Raw genomic sequence first — 24,239 nt, forward strand, 5'->3', positions numbered from 1 at the left:
TCAATTTAATCCAGTTCCTGCAGAGAAATAACTGCATTTATCAGTACCCAACTCATTTGCTCGTCATTTTATGTTTCAAAACAAATCTGATATTTTAGATACACCTAACCAAATCAAGAACACAGTGTACCTGCACTTGTTTTTAATCATATCTCTCTCACGCACTTTTGTCTCATTATCAGTAGAAACGTCTTCCAAATAATATACTAGTTGATGGTTCACTTTTAATTGTGAAACGCACAACTGACTTTTTGGTTGGGGTGGCTGGTATAATTAGGCATGAAAACAGGTTTTCATATATTAAACAGTTCATTGATTAAGCAGTTGCTCCAGGTCACAGAGGTCAAGAGGCAGTCAGCTTTTGTTTGTGACCTATGATGATTTGTTAATGAGAAAAAGCTTCCTTGGGCTATTGTTGATAGCACCTACACTGTTAGTCTGAGTTTTCTCTGACCCTTCCCATTGCATTTTGATACTCAACATTTATGTTGTTGTGTAATGTTAGAGTCAATTGCCTATTTGCCTCCATCATGTGGTGGCAGCATATGCTATCTGCCTACTAGCGGGTCTGTCAAACTTAAATCATGTTGCAATGAGTCATACAAACATTAAATTGATAGGATAATGATATATTTTCTAAGAAATTGGGAGTATTATAATCATTATGTATTTAACCTGCTGTCTGTTGAGATGAAACTTCAGCATTGATGAAATTTGTCCTGGTACTCGTCATTTGCATTTCTATTGAATATGGCATGAGTAATGCCATCATAATATACACAACTGAGTGTAGCACGAGTTAATGCCATCATAATACATTCAGGTTGGTATGAGTAATGTCTTCATAATAAACACAATGGGGTTGGCATGAGTAAATGCCATAATAATACACACATTGAGTGTGGCATGAGTAAATGCCATCATAATACACACATTAAGGGTGGCATGAGTAATGCTATCATAAGGCACATTAAAGGTGGCATGAGTGAATGCCATTATAATACACATTAAGGGTGGCATGAGTAAATTCCATTATAATACACATTAAGGGTGGCATGATTAATGATATAATGTACACATTAAGGTTGGCATGAATAATGCCATTATAATACACATTGAGTGTGTCATGAGTAATGCCATCATAATACACGCATTAAGTGTTGCTTGAGTAATGCCATCATAATACACATTAAGTGTGGCATGAAAATTGCCATCATAATACATACATTAAGCTTGGCATAAGTAATGCCATCATAATACACACATTAATTATGGCATGAGTAATGTTATCATAATAAATTAAGGATGGCATGAGTAATGCCTTCGTGATAGACACATTGAGTGGCATGAATAATGCCATCATAATACACACATTGAGTGTGGCATGCATAATGCCATCATAATACACACATTAAATGTGGCTTGAGTAATGCTATCATAATAAATTAAGGATGGCATGATCAATGCCATCATGATACACACATTGAGTGGCGTGAGTAATGCCATTATAATACACATTAAGTGTGGCATGAGTAATGCTATCATAATAAATTAAGGATGGCATGAGTAATGCCATGATAATACACACATTGAGTGGTATCAGTAATGCCAGCATGATACATTGAGTGGCATGGTAATGCCATCATAATACACATTGAGTGTGGCATGAGTAATGCCATCATGATACACACATTAACTGTGGTATCAGTAATGCCAGCATGATACACACATTAAGTGGGGCATGAGTAATGCCATCATGATACACACATTGAGTGATATGAGTAATGCCATCATGATACACATTGAGTGGCATGAGTAATGACATAATACACATTGAGTGTGGCATGAGTAATGACATGATAATGCATTAATTATAGCATGAGTAATGCCATCATGATACACACATTGCGTGACATGAGTAATGCCATCATAATACACACACTGAGTGACATGAGTGATGCCATCATGATACACACATTGTGTGACATGGGTAATGCTATCATGATACATTGAGTGACATGAGTAATGCCATCATGATGCACACATTGAGTGATATGAGTGATGCCATCATGATACACACATTGTGTGGCATGAATGATGCTATCATTATACACACCTTGAGTGTCATGAGTAATTCCATCATAATACACATTGGGTGTGGCATGAGTAATGCCGTTATGATACACATTAATTGTGGCATGAGTGATGTCATCATGATACACATTGAGTGTGGCATGAGTAAAGCCACTATGATACATGCATTAATTGTGGCATGAGTAATGCCATCATGATAAACACATTAACTGTGGCATGAATAATGCCCTCATGATACACATTGAGTCATGAGTAATGCCATCATGATATACACATTGAGTCATGAGTAATGCCATCATGATAGACACATTGAGTGACATGGGTAATGCCATCATGATACACACATTGAGTGACATGAGTAATGACATCGTGATACTCAGCTAGTCTGTAAGAGAGCAGACTTAGGCATTCAGGTTTGACATTGTATTTAAAGGAAGAGAAAAAATATGAAGGATAATGACTTACCAGTAACATCAACAGAAAAAGAAGGGAAAGGACACATCATACAATACATTTATTTGTATTAGATAATATAATTAGACTTTGAGTGATTCCAAAATATAAAATGTAAAAGAAAAATCTTTTTATGGATGTAACAAAAGACATGAAAATTTAAATGACCTAAATTAAGAATATTAAGTTATTAACCCAGTAACATTTCTAAAAAGTATGTAAAAAGATTATTTTGACATCAGTTTTTGAAGTTGATTATTCATTTGGAGAGTTGTAAAATGTGTTTTATGATCTCTGATGATAAGGCAAAAATGAGATTTGGTACAACTCCAGCCAATTACTGAGTATATTTTCCATGTATTGATCTTAATATTCAGTACATTAAATTAAATAAGAGTGGTTTTTTAATGTTTCTCATCACACAGTCCCAAGATCAGCTTAATATTTTCAATTATGTTGAGAATATTGTAGGACAGAAATCCTACTGTGTCTTACATTGCATTATTTTCTGAACCAGTTATGTTTGGTTTCACAGAGACTGCAGTATTGCGATACCTTGTAACTTTTTAATCTAGATTCCATTTCTATTTTCAGTTTCGGATTGCAGCCCTAAATGAAAGCCTCAGTAGTGATGGAAGCAAGAGTAGACTTCCTATAAGTTCTGCCACAAAGGAGGCAAAGGTATATAATTAAATCCCAAATAGTTCTATCACAGGTCCAAATGTATAAAGTTTCAACTGAATTCCAGTGGTATTCCAAAATAAGTTCCAATATTGAATGTATTGATATGCCTGTTATCTCTGATATGCAAATGTGCCATTGTGTGGCACTGTGCTTACAGTCTTTACATGTATCACAGTAATTTAATATAATCTAAAAAGTTCTTGTCTGAAATCGCTGTAATTCCAAACTGATGTTCCAGTCGAAGATTATTTGTGATGAGCACTATGTATTTCCAGTGAAAGATAATTTGAATAAATAATTCACCCAACTTTAAACCGGAACACAACAATAAGACTGATTCTGCTATAGATGTTAATGCAAGAATGAGTAATTTCTCAGGGGAAAAAACTTATAAAAAACTAAGACACAAAAATAGAACCAGGATGATGGTCAAAAGCCCATATCTTGAACATATGGTTTATTACAAAACTTATAATAAAGATCATGGGAAACATCAGGTTGACCAGGTTTTTCCATGGGAGTATTCAAATGTCCTAAACTCAGATTAAGATAAACATATTTACATTAATAATAATCTAAATATCTAACCCACAATCATAGAGAAATATCACGTTATGTATTCAGTTGTTTATAAAAATCAGTGTTACTGGTCAGGTACACAATGAACTTGATTTTTGGACATGGTCAAGTATATACATAACATAATGATGGAGAAAAACTAGCAAACAATACAAATTAAATATGCGTAACACTATATTACAAGGTGTACAGACAGCCTGACTTGCAGCTTTACATACCTATAGTACATGATATGGAGACAACCTGACATGTATCTGTACACTGTACAAATAGTGCATGATATACAGATATCCTGACATGCATCGTTACATACTAGAATTGCGCATCATTGAAAATTTTGTAGCTCTGTATACTGCAGTATTTCTGAATGTACTGTGATATGTGCCACATTATACTGCAGTACTTCTGAATGTACTATGATATGTACCACAGTATACTGCGGTATTTCTGAATGTACTATGATATGTACCACAGTATACTGCGGTATTTCTGAATGTACTGTGATATGTACCACAGTATACTGCAATATTTCTGAATGTACTGTTAGATGTACCACAGTATACTGCAGTTATATTAGGGACTAACTATTTAATGTTATGAGATGGGTCTGACACTATTTTAAAGAAAGATTCCTTTTATCAATATCTGGAAATTATAGCATGATTTATAGCAAAATAACACTATATTATATCCATTATATTATTTAGACAAAATGACACTATATCCATTAGATTAACTGAAAAAAAGAAAATTACCTAGAGATAAAAGAAAATGAAACATCTGCTCTGAAGAAAATCACAGCTGTCCACTTCAAAAATGGACGGATTCGGCCAATGTGGATATGTGAGAAAGCTTGCCAGTAGCTTCTCGAGGGTCGGTGGTTCTTTTCGGGGATTTCCCGGTTTCTTCCTCCACCATTAATACTGGCCGCCATGTATAGCCTATTGCGTGCTGAAAAATGGCGTTAAACCCTACAACAACAACAACAACAACAACAAAAATGGAGTGGACAATACTGTATAGTATGTGAATTGCTATGTTAATTTTTGTACGAGTTTTATCATAAAAACTGTCACGAAACTGAGTTGATTAAGTGTACAATATAGCTGGCACCCGTAAAAGTTGTTGTGCTGGCATTAGAGAACTTCTTGATAAAAATAGGAGGTGTTGACACCAAAACCTACGATTAATGCCTGTACTATTGATACAAGAGGCAGAAAAACTTTTGGGATCTACACCCAGTGCAAGATATTTGTCAGAGAAAGCCAGTAGATATAAAACACACTGACTCAACAAATAAGATAATATTGAATGGACTTAAGAAATGCAAACAGAAAACGCCTCTCCTGAAAATCTTTGGGTTCTTTGCAGTCTTTCATAGGAATACATGTTCTTAACACTTTAACCTGTGCTAGAAAATGGCAAGAAGATGACATTTATTTCTGTTTTTTTAATCTGAATTGGATTTAAACCGAATAACTTTCACAAATTCCATTTTGGCTAACATGTTGGTCAATGTGGCAAGTGTCAAGTATGTGATTAAAGGATCATGCATATTACTATATTTGTAATATTTAAAATTAATGTTTGATGAATACAACTGTTTTGTAAAAGGAAGTAATTAAGTTTTTGAATTATATTGTCATGTAAAATAACAACACGCTGTAAATATTATTAATTTTGTAACAAGATTTCTCTGTATTCTCCGTGCATATTTTACTAATGGAAACTACCGAAGTTTGCGTTCAGTGAAATAGTATCATGGTTTGTACTACAGGAGAAAAATACTGCGTAAACTGGTATACTTCCGAAAGTAAAAAAAATATGTTTGAGAGTTCCCCCTAGTTTAGAGATATGATGCCTTTCACATTGCCCATACTGGAAAGATCATTCTTATCATGTACTCGTTATCACTTGTCCATGAGTTTTGGTTTTAGTTTTGTATTCTTTCAAGGTTTGGCATTAAATTACTTAACCAAAAGAATATCTTTAATGGAATAGTGACTATTCTGTTGGTCCATTAGCTTTTGGATTAAATTTACTGGCTTAAGGATTAAATGTCCGAAGATGTCTGTAAACATTCTCAAGTAAACAAAACTGGATAATTTAATTCTGGTATGCACGATTATGACTATCTGCACTCTATCCATTTGTTTTAGTCTTTCATAGCCCTAAATGCATGCATGCATATGGGGTTTTGTAGACTTTTAAATACTTTTGTAACATATTTTATTATTTTTATAATTTTCTTCACTTACATTAACCATTAACATCCCGATGTGACTGTAATGTGCAGTATTTGAAGCCTGGGTTTTATTTTTCTTATGACAAACAGGATGTACAAAGATTTATGCCGAGTGGTCTAAAGCGCTCTCTGTTACGGATCACTGCCATCTCACCTCTGTCTGCGTGGGTTCGAGTCTAGGATTCGGCCAATGTGGGTATGTGAGAAAGCTTGCCAGTAGCTTCTCGTGGGTCGGTGGTTCTTCCCGGGGTTTTCCCGGGTTCTTTCTCCACCATTAATACTGGCCGCCATGCATAGCCTATCGTGTGCTGAAAAATGGCGTTAAACCCAACAACAACAACAACAACAACAACAAAGATTTATCATGGCCTTGATCTGCAAGCTTCAATCAAACAATTATCGATAGTAACAAATATGATAAAATTATACAAACTCCAGGTAGAATAGTTGCTCAGTAAACTTGTTTGATGGTTGTGTTTAGCATGGTCATTGCTTGATGATTGTGTTTAGCACGGTCATCGTTCTTCATCATGTGTAAAATGTTACTTGACCGTCTAACTCAATCTTTATTTTTTATTCTATAGGCTTAAAAAAAAACATTTTCTTAAAATTATTAATAATTGAATCATGGTGTTAAGAAAATTAAATGATCCATATTGTGGGATTAATTATTGTATTGCACACAGGGTGTACTTTTCTATAATCCCAATCGCATTTCAGGAATCAGAGGCATTTGTTCTGTACAACAAGGCTTTGAGCTATCTGAGACATGGAGAAGTGACCAAGGCTGAGGACGTCTTTAGGGAACTTATCCAACATCCATTCCTGCATGAGGTAACTTTTTTCTATAGAGACTAAGGAAGCATGAAAACTTGTATGTGTAACATTACATAATCTTAGATAAGGCTTTTGTTTAGAACTGACAGCCTTATTTTTGCATAGATACTCAATAGTAACTTTGATATTCCGTAATTTTTCATCTTCTGCTATGTTGAAATATTGTATAGTTCTAGATAAGATTTTAAATAAATTGCCATTTTTCTTGCTGATTTGAAACTAATTGTGTTTTTTGAAATGTCAGTAGAATATTTTGTTAACATTGCATCACACAAACTTAAATCTCTTAGTTAATAAGATGGTTTGTTATGCTGTTGTCACTGCATTGATTCGGTGCATGAAGTAGTTTAGATATCATGACTGACTTGGGATGCACTTGATTCCATGCATGAAGTAGCTTAGATACCAAGACTAACTTAGGATGTGCTTGATTCATTGCATCAAGTAGCTTAGGGGGCACTTACCAGTTATTATGTACTTTTGAGAGAGTGACGTATGTAAGGTGAAGTTGTTTGCATTTAAAACATGCACAGTGGAGAGAATGTTGGCATACCTCTATGCTACATTGATGTCATGTGGATGATATTTCTTTGGATATTGTACTTTTGGAAATTGTACATGGTCTAAGCACACTAACTAAAATGACTGCTCCCTTGTGCTAAAAAATCAGCTTGAATTAGTCTAAAGTACACTATCCATGGCAGCTATTAAAATAGGGAAAATGAATTTTGTCAGACTAGACAATACCAGCTTCTGGAAGTGCAATGAATGAGTTACCAAATATATAAAATGTAAAAAAAAAGTTATCAGCTCTTTTTATTACAATTTACCTCTGAAGTTCAGGAGGTGAAAATGACCAAGTGGAGCTAGCACTTTTTTTGAAAGGTGCACATCTGGAGTAAGGCCAAGCTGTATACTCTATAACCCATATTACACCCATCAATCATACACCAAAATTAAGGGAATTAAAGGTTCTTTGAATTATACCTAAGATATATAAGGTCTTTTTTTAAATAGCCAGTATAACCAGTGAGGAAAGCCGGGGAAATTCTTTTTCTTTAAAATTCTAACCCTATGAGAAATGTGAAACTGTAGAGTGCCACTTTAGATACCATTACTGACTTGAGATGCACTTGATTCAGTGCATCAGGTAGCTTGGATACCAGGACTGACATGGGATGAGCATGAAGTAACTTACATACCATGACGGACTTGGGATGCACTTGATTCAATGCATCAAGTAACTTAGATATCATCACTGACTTGGGATGAGCTTGATGACTGACTTAGGATGTGCTTGATTAAATGCATCATGTAGCTCAGATTCCATGACTTTGGGATGCTCTTGATTCATTGCATGAAGTAGCTTCGACACCATGACTGACACATCATGTGCTTGATTCATTGCATCATGTAGCTTAGATACCAGTACTGACTTGAAATACGCTTGATTCAGTGCATCAGGTAGCTTAGATACCATGACTCACTTACGATGTGCTTGATTATATAGCTTTATGTGTGTGATTGTTCTCACAATTGACGTGTATTATCATTTCAAATGTGCAGGAATATAAAGAATCATTTTTGATTTCACATTACTTAAAAACCATGCTAATCACCCTGCCATGTGAGCTTCACTTGTTAGTATATCACTCAGCTAAAAACTAGTGACACCTGGCGGTGGCAAGGGGAGTTGATAGCAGGTTAATATTCCTAATGTAATATGATTGGGTAAGTATTCTCAGAGAAACGTAATTTACTTAAAAATTTGTTTTCCATCATTTGATTATATACTGCTAAATGTAAAGGTCTTCTTATGGTTAAACAACTATATGTATGTTGAGTTGAGATGTAGTGAATACATTACAGCCCTTCGTGTACATGAACATTGTCATTTATAGTGTGTAATATGTATGTAATGTTATCTTCATATGTATGCTTAAGAGCTGTGAATGTCAAATACACAGATTGATTCATCCTAACCTGCACACATCCTTATGAAACATCCTACATTTATTTCTGTCTTCAAGCTCAAATTGAGAATTTCCTTTTTTAGATAGTTTTTTACTCATTGAACAAAATTCTTTGGATTTTTTTCTGTTCAATCACTGGTCCCACATCAGCCAGACTTGGTATGAATATTATTTTCTTTCTTTATTATTTCCCATTATCAGGCATACAATCTTTCTTTATTATTTCCCATTATCAGGCATACAATTTTTCTTTATTATTTCCCATTATCAGGCATACAATTTTTCTTTATTATTTCCCATTATCAGGCATACAATTTTTCTTTATTATTTCCCATTATCAGGCATACAGTTTTTCTTTATTATTTCCCATTATCAGGCATACAATTTTTCTTTATTATTTCCCATTATCAGGCATACAATCTTTCTTTATTATTTCCCATTATCAGGCATACAATTTTTCTTTATTATTTCCCATTATCAGGCACACAATTTTTCTTTATTATTTCCCATTATCAGGCACACAATTTTTCTTTATTATTTCCCATTATCAGGCATACAATTTTTCTTTATTATTTCCCATTATCAGGCATACAATTTTTCTTTATTATTTCCCATTATCAGGCACACAATTTTTCTTTATTATTTCCCATTATCAGGCATACAGTTTTTCTTTATTATTTCCCATTATCAGGCATACAATTTTTCTTTATTATTTCCCATTATCAGGCATACAATTTTTCTTTCACTTGGGGATGAAACATTGTCAAAACCCTTGAAACAACGGGAGTTTCATCCATTACTACACAGTCATTTAACGATTTATGGAAAAAGATTCTTAAATGATTTTTTTTCTGAATTTCTGTTGGTAGTAGTTTAGTCGGTAAAGCATTGGGTTTGTAATTCAAAGGTCATGGAGTTGATACCTGTTAGCTGTGTAAATTGTTTCCTCTAGAAAGCCACTTAACTCCAGTTTCGCTCACATGATTCATCCAATAATATATAACTGCAAAACAAAAACTATTTCCATTTAGGCTAATTCCTCTGCCCTAGAAATTTCCATTTCATCTCTTCATAGCTGTATTCAAAGTTTTATTAAATTTTCATAATGTTTTGATGTATATAGAGACCTTATATTTTCCCATTATTTCATTTTTCCTGTTGGTTGATAATTTGATGTATAATTTAATTATATAAAAGTGTATAAATTGTACATGACTTCTTTTTCCACTTCAAGGCCAAAGAAAGCCTTGTGGACAGTCGGGACCATGTACATCCTGGTTTACATCTTCTGTACTCTGTCCACAAGAACATGGCTGCACTGGCCACACAGCGTGGAGACTACGTAGCTGCTGTGGAATCGTACCTTGAGGTGTGTTGTATTTCATAAGATGTATTGTAAAAAATGTGACTGTTAAATGGATAAAGTAAAACTAAGCTGAGAATTTAAAGAATGTTTTTTCAGGTGCATAAGGAGGCAGCAGTTCCAATTTTGCTAGCTCAGCAAGAAAGGTGCATGGAAAATAATCTTGAAATTGGAAATGTTGTTCTTTTTCTCTTCAAAAATTGGGCTACATGCATAAAAATTCATAAATTCACTTGACCAAATTTGAGTTTTACTTCTTGGGGTTACTTGTCAAGGGAATTGTCAGCCATTTTGTTCTGCATGACTAATTAGAAAGATTAAATATACTTGTTTATAAATCAACTTACCGTACTTACCGCATATGTTGGGACACCGTATTTGTTGGGACACCATAAATTAATTTTAAAAATAATTTTTTTGTGCACTGTATGTTCTGGGACACATCGTTTTTTCGAGTCGTGAGTTGTGGGACACCTTTTAAATTATTCAAAAATTACATGTCGGAAATTGCAATCCAACTGAAATTTTATTTTTTAAATATAAAACTGTACTTGAGATAAAACTTTAATCCAATGCAGCAGCATCTCATCAACACAACCCTTCTCCTGCACATGTACGGTCTATTATTTTGGTACATGAATATTTTTTTAACTTTCTCATACCGTGAAAAATTGTTGGAGGCAACACACCACCTGAAGTGGAAACTGCAAGAACAAAAGGAAGATTTTTTTCAAATCTGCACTAGTCTTGCTAATTCTCACACTTTTGATGCCCATCTTATCGTCAGTCAATCCAGGAATGCGATCAAAGTACACCAGAGTTTCATCCATGTTAATGATCATATTGTCGGCGAAATGATCTGTTTCTCTTCTGGCCATCACGAATTCATCACGTGATTTTATTTTCTCCAAATCTTCTGGATGGTGCTGGGTCATCGATGTTCGCGAACGAAGCACTATATTGTGCAACTTTAAAAACTGTTCCATTGTTTTACTTTATTGTCAAACTTTTTGTGAATACTGTTGAAAAGGAACCAAAGTTAGCTTCCATATCTCGGTCGTCTTTGTATATTCAAAGCTAAAAAAATAAATCGGCACACTTAAAAGAATCCAGTAGTCGGCATCTGAGGTCAGCTTGCTTTGCAATAAAATAACCTATGTATTGATATCCTTTAAAAAAAGAAATCGGCTTCTGAGTCCAAAGTCGCCTTCCAACGTCTGCTTGTTTTGTAATAAAAATAACCTTTGTCTTTGATGTCCTGTCGGCAAGTTCAAAGAAGTTTACTGCTGGCTGCCAGTTGTGTTTATTTACCGCCAGGGCTTATATGTGCTTGGCATCTTTAGTAATAATTAATACAAAGGTGTACTGATGTCTGCGGGTAAATATTAATGATACTTATGTAACCCACGCTGGCAAAAAGATTTTCATTTGCACTCAAGTGAATGTGTTTTAAAATAATGATTTTTATTTACGAGATACTGGCATACAGTATAGTTCTCTTCTGGCCTTAACGAATTCATCACATGATTTTATTTTCTCCAAATATTCTGGGTGACGCTGGGTCATCGACATCTGTGCACAAAGCACTATATTGTGTCACTTTAAAATTTGTTCCATTGTTTAAATTTATTTTCAAAATTCCCGTGAATACAGTTGAAAAGGAACCCAAAGTATGCTTCCATATCTTGGCCGTCTTTGTATATTCAAAAAAAAAAAAAAAATCGGCTCACTTCACAGAATCCATAGTCAACTTCCGATGTCGGCTTGCTTTGCAATAAAATAACCTTTGTATTGATATCCTTTACAAAATAAAGTAACCGGGGTCGGCTTCTGAGATCGCCTGCTTTGTAATAAAAATAACCTTTTGTCTTTGATGTCCTGTTGGTAGGTTCAAAGAAGGAGTTAACTGCTTGCTGCCAGTCGTGTTTATTCACCACCAGGGCTTATGTGTGCTTGTTATAGTAAGGAAAATTATGTAACCCTAGCTGGTGAAAAGACTCACTTGTACTCAAGTGAATGTGTTTTCAAATGATTTTTTTTTTGCGAGATATTGTCATACAGTAGACCTGGATATAATTCAGTCTTGATTATTTTGCACCCAACACCGTGTCATGCGTGAATGGCTTATTCAAGATATCAGTTGACTATTCCCCTCTTGTATGCGATTTTGTTGGCTCCAGTTTTCAGTCGGATAACATGTTCAAACCTTTGAGCACAACCACACACAATTGTTTCTCAGTGTTCATGTCAATGAACAACATGGTGTGTGGTATCGGACATAACTGATACACGCTACAGTATGGAAGCCTACGCTACTTGTACGGATTTCGTGGAAGTGTTTTATTCTTTAATGCTCATGTTGAAAAAAAGGAATAAATGATAACAACAAAAGGTTAGTTTCTTTCTTTTTGTTGTCAATTAAGTGTTTTATTTATCTATTTTATTGCGACGTGCAGTTGGGGGTGGGGGGGTAGAGCACAAATGCAATACCAATTTATTTCGTTCTTAAGTCTTGGGACATATGACCAAAGTGAAAAAATGTTTCACCATAAGTTCTGGGACAGGAAAAAAAATAATTATTTTATCGTGTCCCAACATATGCGGTAAATACGGTAGACATGGTGTGCAGTTTTGCTTGTCCCACCTCCACATGGCTGTTGAGCTTATGCAGGGCTGATCAAATCCCGTAGCCTGACATCCTGCACTATTCATTTTTGAAGTCAAGCAAGTAAAATTTTCCAGGTTGCTAATCTGGGACAAGTGCTTTTGTCCTGTTTTAAAAAGGTCAGGAAAATTTGTATTTTCTTGTTTTAATCTCTTTATCCACCTTAGGGGACCCCGAGTGGCCGAGTGGTCTAAAGCACTTTCTGTTACAACAATTATCTACCTTTAATTGTCCTGTATCACACCTTCTAGTGGTCATTGATAGCTATTCCCTGTGCACACTTTCTGTTACCACTTGGGTGCATTTTGGCTTAGTGAACAAATTATTGACGAATCAAAACATTCCAAATAAAACAGAAGTGAGTATGATTCATTAGCATTCATGATTCATTCAGTGTTTTATGCTTGCTTAACCAGCTCCAAACAAACATCTTGCTCCCATTTTAATCCAGTAGGTTAGTGTAATTAAAGCAGAGAAAGGAACTTTACAGACATTGGTATTGGTTTCCTTGATATCATGTAAGGGGTCCCGATTGGCTGAATGGTCTAAAGCACTCTCAGTTATGGATCACTGCCATCTCACATATGTCTGCATGTGTTCGAGTCTCAGGCTCGGCTAATGTGGGTATGTGAGAAAGCTTGCCGGTAGCTTCTCATAGGTCGGTGGTTCTTTCCCGGGTTTTCCTGAGTTCTTCCTCCACCATTAATACTGGCCGCCATGTAAGGCCTATCGTATGCTGAAAAATGGCATTAAAACCCATTACAATATCATGTGAAAGAGAGGGATAAAATGCAAAACTACAACTGGGTATGATGTAACTATTTCTTCCAAGAGACATAAGCCAGAATCTTTGGCAGAAAAACGTGTCAAATATGACCTAACTAAAAGACATCTGTTATCAGCAGCATTGGATTAATTGTCATCCCTGACCTGAATATATTGACTTTAAAGGAAATATGTTTTGCATTTATTGTAAACAGTATCCCATACTGGCATGGGTTGGAAACTCAACCGGTGTATTTGTCAGTGGAAGGACAAATTCAGGATTGAACAATTTAGGACAAGTGAAAAATTAGGTGGGGCAAATGAATTTTCAGACTAAGTCAAGTGGATGAAAACAAATCTTGATCAGTCCTGTTTTGTTATAAACCAGTGTGCATCCATCAACATTTACATTTTTAAACTTATGACAAAAAACTACAAAAACAATTTTTGCCAAAATTTTGTTGCCAGGCTTCCTGGCATGAAGTTGTTTCAAGTTCTTACAAATAATGATGATCTGCCATTAGATTTTTATTAATAAAAATAAAAAAAACCTTGACTGTTGTCTGAGGGGCCTTGATTGGCCAAGTGGTCTAAAGTGCTCTCCATTACAGATCACTGCCATCTCACCTCTGTCTGCGTAGGTTCGAGTCTTGGATTAAGCCAATGTGGGTATGTGAGAAAGCTTGTCAGTAGCTTCTCGTGGGTCGATGGTTCTTTCCACGGTTTTCCCGAGTTCTCCCTCCACCATTAATACTGGCTGCCATGTATAGCCTATCATGTGCTGAAAAATGGCATTAAACCCTACAACAACAACAACTCTTGTCTGAACCGACTCAAGTGAGTGTTGGCCAGACAGTGTTTAGTTGCATTCCAACAAATAAGTACTGTGGTTATAGGGGCCTTGAGTGGCTGAGTGGTCTAAAGCACTCTCCTTACAACAACAACAACTGTGGTTATATTTCTTGATGATATATTGTCATTGTTTAGGAAACGTTTGATTTTCTGTTCATCACATCAAGTTGCAAGTCAAAGAGCATCATTTTGTTAATAGATTTTTTAAGCTGGATGCAGGATAAGCATTCGTCCACTCATTCAGTCCAGGTAAAAATTGGCTTGTCCATCCCGAGTATATGCACAATTGTACCTTGAGCATAAATCTGAGTGCATTTTCTACCCTTAACAAGTGCCAAAGTTCAGCATCGCTTGGTGTGCATCATGCAATTTAAGTCTAATATGTCAGTCTGGAACATATTGCAAAGAAAATGACTTTTTTTTTTACACAGGTACCTGTTGTAAACTTGATACTAAATTAGGGAAATAATGTGAAAATGTTAGGTCAATATTTCAAACTGAGCCATTGATTTCTTAATGGTGTTTGCAATTACAGTGATGCACTTTAGTAATTTAGACTTCATTTTGATATAGATAGAGATTCGCTGTCATTGAGCTTTTAAACATCGTTATTAGTCAGACCTTGAGAAAAGATATAGAGAATGTCAAAACATGTGATTTTTCATCTGGACAAATAATGTTACAGTTGCAGCAGGTCACTAGTATTATAAAGGCTAAAGCTTTTAAATACATTGTTATGCCCATATGAAGATTTCAGCATATATTTCTGTATGCCTATCATTACTTTTCACAAGACAAATCTTGCCAACTTACATTCACTATGAGTATGTCAAATGTCTAAGCCAATTCTCACCAACTTTCACACAATGTATGCTGTTCTATTGTATTTATAAAGCAGGTAATGTCAAGATAGCCAATTGATCAAAATCTGTTTTGTCTAATGACCTAGAAATATACCAGTTCTTTTGACCAATCAGCAATCTTCCTTTTTATGGGGGCCATCTGTAAATCTCTAGATTGGAGGTTTGACCTAAATGGGTTGTTTAGTCCAAACCTTGGTGGAAATTGAGATGGTTGGAATTCTTTTTTCAGATGTCTTGTGAAAAGTGATTACATACTGATATATGCTGGCATCTTTACTTACATTCTTACATTCTCTCTCTCTTAACTTCTCACATATAAAACTCAAAGATTTGTGATAGCTCATTGAAACAAAATTATGACACCTAGAATATTAAAAGGATCCACCATAAACATGACTTCACTAAGAAATAAAGGGCTCTATGTGTAACTGTAATTTTTTTAGTTCAAACATTGTGTCTTATTATATACTTTGCAAAGGAGCCATGTATTAGAACACAATATTTTCATGATTTTGGCTTGAATTACATACCGCTGGACAAAGGAGCAAAGGAGCCATGTATTAGAACACAATATTTTCATGATTTTGGCTTGAATCACATACGGCTGGACCTCGAGTAAAATCAGGAGCAGTGCGATGGAGAAGTGTAATGTGTTGAGTATAATAAGGACTGAGATGAGTTGAAATTTAGAGATGGGTGCAATACTCAGCAATGATAAATAAAATTAAAGGACAGAATAAACAGAGTTGGGCCAGGTAAGCATCAGCTCCTTCAAGGGACTCTTGTTTGGACATTTTGGTATCAGATTGCTGAATCTTTGATTTGTAAACTTGCGCTAATTCCAATGTTTGCTATGGTAAATTTCCATACCTTTTTATACCTGTTCCTTCCACCCCACAACCCCCCCCCCCCTCCAAGCTTGAACCTTTGAGTAAATTATGCAGCCTTTAAGGTATGGTTGCAAAGTTACATAAAAAATAGTAAACATGTCACTATTGTTGCAACTTTTATCTCATCTCTGTGAAAAAGTAGGCATCTCAGCCATTCTTTTTTCCTTTGTCATTGGTTGCAGTTTGAAGTGAGTTTCATAGAACCTACCCACTGGACAGGTCACTAAGGGAAGTAACGTTGTACATACATGTACATTAATTGTACATTCATGATCAAGTTTTTTTTGCATTTAACTCCAGTGTTTTCACCCAGTATACATACAGTTATACCTGCAATAATGAAACCTGGTGCAGGGATGCACCATGATAGAAAAATTCGGTTACTACAATTCACATTGTATTGGCTTAGGTAATACTTTAGACTTTTTGTGCTATATATACATAATGGTATACTTGTATTCATTGAATGTAGTGAGGGGGTGCAAATACTAGAACCTTGTCACAAAAGTAGGTCTCAGTGAATCATATTTTGTGCTTCATTGATATGGCCATGTTTATGCTTCAAGTTCTCAGGCACTGTACATAGTAAAATCATGAAACGAGATAAAGATATATGTATCTCTATTTGTACCCCACCCAAACAATACAGGAAGGTCAGCATGGCCTACATTTTTTGTCCCCTTATCCATTCTCCTTTCTTTACCATGTCCCAGGATATGTTACTCCATGGATCATGTTCTCCTGCAGTGACCACATATTTAAAGTTTGGAATGGAAAATACTCAAAATTTGGCTTTTGACTCCAAGGGATTAAAGGAACGGGGTCTCCAATACTTTATTTCTGTGACAGACGGCTACATCTTGGGTATAATATGCACAGTGTTTGATGAATTTTTATCAAGCAGTTCAGGAGGAGCTAAAGGTATGGACAGACATACAGGTGGATGGAGGAAATTACAATATCCTCCTGCTAGATCAGAAAATATCATTATATGTGAAATATATATTTATGCACACTTGATATTTATTGTTCACATCATTTCAGTTGCATTTATTTGCAGGCCATCAAAATTGATACCAGTGAAGTTACTGTCTGGTTCAAGATTGGCACCTTGGCTGTTAAGACTGAAAATTACCAGCTTGCCAAATTTGGCTTTCAACAGGTAACAGCCAACATAATTAAATTATTAGAATTTAAAATAAAAAATCTGTTGAATATAGTGCCCTATTACATTAACATTAGGCATATACCTCCCAAACCAAGCCCACTTCAAATGACAAATTCATCGCTCCTGTCTTTATACCATACAGACCAGGGTGGCCCATGATCTTTAACACTGGACCACAGGGATCCAATATGTAAAGTTTGTGGGCTGTACATGATACATATTAATGATACTATAAATGTAGAACTTACCTTTTTATGAGCAAAGAATGAACTGCAGGCTTGTAGAGGTTGGACCACTCTGATATAGACTATAGAAATATTATCTTTGGAAATAAACTCTTCCAAGATACCATTTTAATGACCTCCCCTGCCAACTGCTAGGTGGCTGTAAGTATACTTAAAGTTCATAAGTTTTAAGCTTTCACTCAGCACAGGCAAGATAGTTATAATATGTATATATATATATATATATATATAAAGAATACAAATCATATGGTGAATAACAATCCTTGCAAGTGCACTGGATCCAGCAAGGGATCATGTGTGTCAGGGATTGATTAAGATAAATGCAATAAACTGACAATGAACAGTGCGAAACTAGTATCTAACTAGCTTGAGCACTTTCAACTCTTTAATGAGTCTTTTTCAAAGGCAAATACAAAACATAGACAAGACAAAGAAATAAAACAGAAAAATGGTATGTTTGCGAAACTTTACATGGCTGTTGCTACAGGAATTAAACCTTTTAACTTCATTATGTTTCAACTAATTTCAGCTTGTTGCTGATACTGGAAATATATATATATATATATATATATATATATATATATATATATATATATATATATATATATATATATATATATATAATTCCTGCAGAGCTGGTATTGTTTTGTAGATATTTCTTTACTTCATGCATTGTCAACTGATTTTTATAGTTTTTATCAGGGCTGTTCCATTAAAACATAAATGGGATGCAGGAAAGTCACTTTTAAAGTGGGGTACTAACCCATAGATGCAATTTAGAATTCTCTTATCATTTTAATTTGAAGTCTGTGAAATCAAAGTACCAAGGTATACATTTTGTAAAAACTGCCTTTCCTGGGTACCATGTTTGTTTAAATGGAACAGCCCTCAGCAATTTTCCTAGTCTTCCAGTGTTGTGGACTTCTTATCATGCTGTTTGTACAGCTTTTTTATGTATTCATTATAGCAAATACTGTTGAATTTCATTGGATTTTAGTATTTTGTATATTTTTGAGCTAGTTTATTTTGAATCAAGTTTGCACATTTAGTTTCTTTTATTAGTCATGTTTCATTGTCATTATAGGTAGATAGTGGCAACTAGATGCACCAAGTACAAGAAATTTAAGGTATCAGAGGACATTTATGAAACAGTCCTTTGGTGTACTAAATGTACTTTGTCAGATTTTTGCCTTGAAGAAAAGCAGGGAAAAATTCACTAGATCAAAGTCTTCTGGTGTTGAATTCCTGAGCCTTCACCCCAAAATTGAGTATGTAGGCATCTTAATGGAGTATGCTCCTTTTGAATTTCTCCTAAACATTCCCTGCTACCACTATTTCCTTGCAAATGGGACAGGAAAAACAGGAAACCATGGATTTGAACATGTTGCCATCTTTTCATTTGCTGCTAGAATCCCAAATGAAAGACTTACTCATGAAAATTATGTTGCTAATAGTTACTCCTTGGTTGTTTAGCATTTTAGCAGGGGAATGGTATTATCCATTACATGGGGACTCGTATATAAACTTTCTCCAATTGGTTGTTCTGTAACTTAACAAGGGAATAGTTTTATCCATTTCATGGGGATGCTTAAATGGACCTTCTCCAATTGGTTGTTCAGCAGGGGAATGTAGAGTTTGGACGCTCATGCATTTCCTACTGTCATCAATTTTACTAATGTTAATGTAATCTGGTAATGCATTTGATAAGGAAAGGGAATTTCTATTGTAAATTATGGTTCTCAGATAATGTTTTCCTGATCACATCACAATTAAGCCTCTCACATCACCGCAAATTGGAGCCCTGAGTGGCAGAGTGGTCTAAAGCGCTCTCCGTTACAGATCACTGCCATCTCACCTCTGTCTGCGTGGGTTCGAGTCCAAGGCTCGGCTATCGTTGGTATGTGGGAAAGCCTGCCGGTAGCTTCTCGTGGGTTGGTGGTTCTTCCCTGGGTTTTCCAGGGTTCTTCCTCCACCAGTTATACTGGGTGCCATGTATAGCCTATCTTGTGCTGAAAAGTGGCGTTAAACCCTAGAACAAGAACAATCACCGCAAATTCAAGCCTTCTGGTTGATGTGTTGCTCAAGCTAAGAAGAAGAATGCCTGGTGTACAAGTAGACCTATCTCCTGTAGTGGCAAAGATATGTAATTGTTATTTTATTTGGGAAGAATTTATTCTCATAGATACTTTATATGTAGTTCATATGGTATATTGATGGGAAAGACACATTTTTGTGCCTTCCTTGGAGGGCTGGATTCCGGAGGTAGCAAAAGTTACGTCTAGACATGAATGGGATTAGGTAATTAATCATGCAGAACCTTAATTTATGATAAAAAATTACTTTCTATCTTGTAGGCTTTCATGTATGCAAAGAAAGAGTTTTAGAAGGAAGTAGTGGTTACTTAGTATTATTGATTATGAAAAAACAGGGAAACCAAACTCATGGTTTTATGTGTTTTTTCTCTTTTTAATTTTATTAAGGCTTTTTAGAAGTATTTGAAAATGATGTTAAATTTAAATTCTATTTCGTCTATCACTATTTCAAGTTCTACGATGGATACAAAATAGTGTCAGAAACACCCGTCATGAAATGCCTCCCCCCCTTTGAAATTCCCCAGTGTCTTTAAATGAATAAACTGAACTTCCTGTCAAACATTGTCAGCATAGCACAAATTCAAATTCACTAGCCACTGCACAGTTGTGTAGAAAATGGATTGGGAAAACCTCCATTTAGATGCATGAGAAGTTTTTCTTTGCTAAATATGAATATATTGTATTTCTGCATGAAATTTTCCAGAGGTAACTGTATTTTTTAAAATATTATTTCAGGGACTAGAATGCAACCCAAAGCATTGGCCATGTTTGGACAATCTGATCACTATACTCTTTGCCCTGTGCAATTACTGGGGTAAGTTGCTGTCATTGTCTTTAGTACATGAAGATAACAAGAATATTTGTACAAATTCCTTTCATGTTACAAGAAAGGTCATTCTTTATTTTTGACTTGATGGGATTAAATCCTGTATGCCTATGACATAGTATCCATTCTTTTCTTCAAAGATATAGTTAGTATTACTAATAAAAGTAAACTAACTTTAGGGTCTTACAACTTATAGCTCCAATGTTTTTGGATAATCTGATCACTGTTCTGTTTGATATGTGCAGTTACTGTGGTATGTTCCTATATATGTATTGGACAACCTGATCACTATTCTGCTCTGTGCAATTACTGTGGTAAGTTGCTATATATGTCTTGGACAACCTGATCACTATTCTGTTTGCTCTGTGCAATTGCTGTGGTATGTTCCTATATATGTATTGGACAACCTGATCACTATTCTGCTCTGTGCAGTTACTGTGGTAAGTTGCTCTATATATCTTTAACAATCTGATCTGCTCTGTGCAATTACTGTGGTAAGTTGCTTTATGTATCTTGGACAACCTAATCACTATTCTGCTCTGTACATTTACTGTGGTAAGTTCCTACATTTATCTTTGACAACCTGATCACTATTCTGCTCTGTACATTTAGTGTGGTAAGTTGCTATATATGTCTTGGACAACCTGATCACTATTCTGCTCTGTACATTTACTGTGGTAAGTTGCTATATATGTCTTGGAGAACCTGATCACTATTATGCTCTGTGTAATTACCAATGTAAGTTGCTGTATATATCTTGGACAACCTAATCACTATTTTGCTCTGTACATTTACTGTGGTAAGTTGCTATATATGTCTTGGACAATTTGATCACTATTCTGCTCTGTACATTTACTGTGGTAAGTTGCTATATATGTCTTGGACAATTTGATCACTATTCTGCTCTGTACATTTACTGTGGTAAGTTGCTATATATGTCTTGGACAACCTGATCACTATTATGTCTTGGACAATCTGATCACTATTATGTCTTGGACAACCTGATCACTATATATGTCTTGGACAACCTGATCACTATTCTGCTCTGTACATTTACTGTGGTAAGTTGCTATATATGTCTTGGAGAACCTGATCACTATTCTACTCTGTACATTTACTGTGGTAAGTTGCTATATATGTCTTGGACAACCTGATCACTATTCTGCTCTGTACATTTACTGTGATAAGTTGCTATATATGTCTTGGACAACCTGATCACTATTCTACTCTGTACATTTACTGTGGTAAGTTGCTATATATGTCTTGGACAACCTGATCACTATTATGTCTTGGACAACCTGATCACTATTCTGCTCTGTACATTTACTGTGGTAAGTTGCTATATATGTCTTGGAGAACCTGATCACTATTCTACTCTGTACATTTACTGTGGTAAGTTGCTATATATGTCTTGGACAACCTGATCACTGTTCTGCTCTGTACATTTACTGTGGTAAGTTGCTATATATGTCTTGGACAACCTGATCACTATTATATCTTGGACAGTCTAATCACTATTCTGTTTGCCCTGTGCAATTATTGGGGAAGGTTGCTATCAGTGTCTTACACATATTGAAGATAGAAAAATTCCTTTCATGTTACAAGAAAGGTCATTCTTCATTTTCGACTTGATGGGATGAAACCTTATATGTCTATGGCAGAGTATTCATTCTCTTGTACATAATATAGTTGTTATTACTAATAAAAGTAAACTAATTTTAGGGCCTTACTAAAACTGGTTACAAGTTGTTGCTCCAATGTTCTTGAAAATACATTTGTTTTGTCAAAGGAAGCAAGTCAGAATTAAGTCAATGATGGGACCTGATCGTATCTACACTGGTTATTGCTCCCCTAATGGTAAAATAGTAGATATGCTTTTAGAAACAAATCTCCACAAAAACTCTGTTATTCCTAAATTTATGTTTCAAACATAATAAGGAAGCAAACCTGAGAAATAACAATATCGCTGGAGTTGTATCTTGCATTTCAACTTGTATAAATTAGTATCACTTCATTCCATGCCATCAGTACTCCCAGTGCTTTCATTGGTTTTATTTTTGTTAGATCTAACTCAGGGGTTGTGAAAGGGATCTCCGCCCCTGTTGATGGGCCTTCACACTAAATATAACACTAGATATGCTACAATGATAATCAGAACTGATTTTTTTGTCAAGGTCCAGTGGTATGTGTGTCGCTGTGAGAGAGAGAGAAAGAGAGAGAGAATACCAAATAATGATGGACATTCATAGAACTCCTTTATGGCACTGTATATTTTCTTTCAGCCTGTTTATACTACATATCCAAAGGACTGGAAATGGATGGGAATTACAGCAAAGGCCTTGCCCTGAGGAATCAGATTTTCAAAGAAATACCATCATTTAGACGAGAGAGCCAGCATCTCTGGACATTGTGGTAACAGATTGTTTTGCTCTAGAAAACCATGTGATACTATTCTGTGAGAAAGTAAACTGTATCCAGAACCTTGTGCTCACATAATATATTTAACACCAACCTGTCTACGCTGATGACTCTTAAGGTTATAAACTTTACTTTATAAAACTTTACATTTTTCCCTTAAATTAATTTTCTTGATCCTTAAGCATTTTGGATGGGAAGAAATTTTAATTTAATTTTAGTACATACAGAATTGGATAAATAAGTAAATAGCAATTTGAATTACTACTTAAGACTGAAAATTACCAGTTCTCCATCAAGTACATTTCCCATGTATATTATTGTTAGAAAATAAAGCCAATACCATGTGCTATTACAAGGTCAGAAAAACACAAACTTTGATATATATATATATATATATATATATATATATATATATATATATATATATATATATATATATATATATATATATATATATATTTATTTATTTATTTATATTTATATTTATACACAGTTATCAATGAAAATGAATAAAGTTACTGGTATTTTGCAGTAACCTAATTAACAAAACTGTCTTTATATTCAGATTGATAGAGTAGATGATTTTGACACATGCTGAGAGGTAATGTTATTTGTACCCCCAGTGAAAGCTTTAAATATATAACAAAGTATATGGGTACCCACCTAATTGGTGGAAGGGCATAGCTGCCAACCCTCACGAAATTGGTGTGAATTTCACGACTTTTTCAGCGATTCACGAATTCACGCCGTAAGACAAAAATTCACGAATTTTCCGATCCTCAATTATTTTAAATCTAATAAAATAACCGATTTCCCGTTAAGCGGTAGTCGTGACATTCGCAGTTGCCGAAACGGTCCGGTACGCTGGTCACGATATTAGTAGATCTACAGCCGATTAGTACAGTTGGCCCGGTCGCAAGCATTTTGGCCTATTTTAATCTATATGTATAAGAGTAGTTTTACAAATGCTTTTGAGAGAAACTGGGGCCTAACCGGAAATTTGCTCTGCGCATGCGTCAAAACACCGATTCGAGTTAACGTTCAGCATCGCATGTAAGATTTTGAAAATGTCTTCCCCGCCAAGGAAAAAGAAATGTATTACTCAAAAAGTGAAGTTTAATTTGGAATATATCAAAAATTGGCCGTGCATTCTGCCATTAAACATTGATATTCATTCATGCTTTTTGCACTCGGTGTGCCATCGCAGAGACGATGTGAGGAAGAAT

The 24,239-nt window shown here is 35.1% G+C and overlaps 1 protein-coding gene across 2 annotated transcripts in view; it reads left to right on the forward strand.

Moving 5' to 3' along the window:
* The window catches only part of LOC149792503 (calcineurin-binding protein cabin-1-like), a 197,794-nt gene that overhangs the window by 7,162 nt on the left and 166,393 nt on the right, over positions 1-24,239 (forward strand). For both annotated transcript variants that reach the window (XM_089971114.1, XM_089971115.1), the window contains exons 2-7: positions 3,142-3,228; positions 6,776-6,889; positions 10,100-10,234; positions 17,324-17,425; positions 20,505-20,583; positions 22,878-23,007. In XM_089971114.1, the coding sequence (XP_089827240.1) occupies positions 3,142-3,228; positions 6,776-6,889; positions 10,100-10,234; positions 17,324-17,425; positions 20,505-20,583; positions 22,878-23,007 (647 nt within the window). The remainder of the gene's footprint in view (positions 1-3,141; positions 3,229-6,775; positions 6,890-10,099; positions 10,235-17,323; positions 17,426-20,504; positions 20,584-22,877; positions 23,008-24,239) is intronic.

The sequence above is a fragment of the Sinohyriopsis cumingii genome, chromosome 9, assembly GCF_028554795.1.
Source record: "Sinohyriopsis cumingii isolate HCF-2022 chromosome 9, ASM2855479v2, whole genome shotgun sequence".
Taxonomy (NCBI): Eukaryota; Metazoa; Mollusca; class Bivalvia; order Unionida; family Unionidae; genus Sinohyriopsis; species Sinohyriopsis cumingii.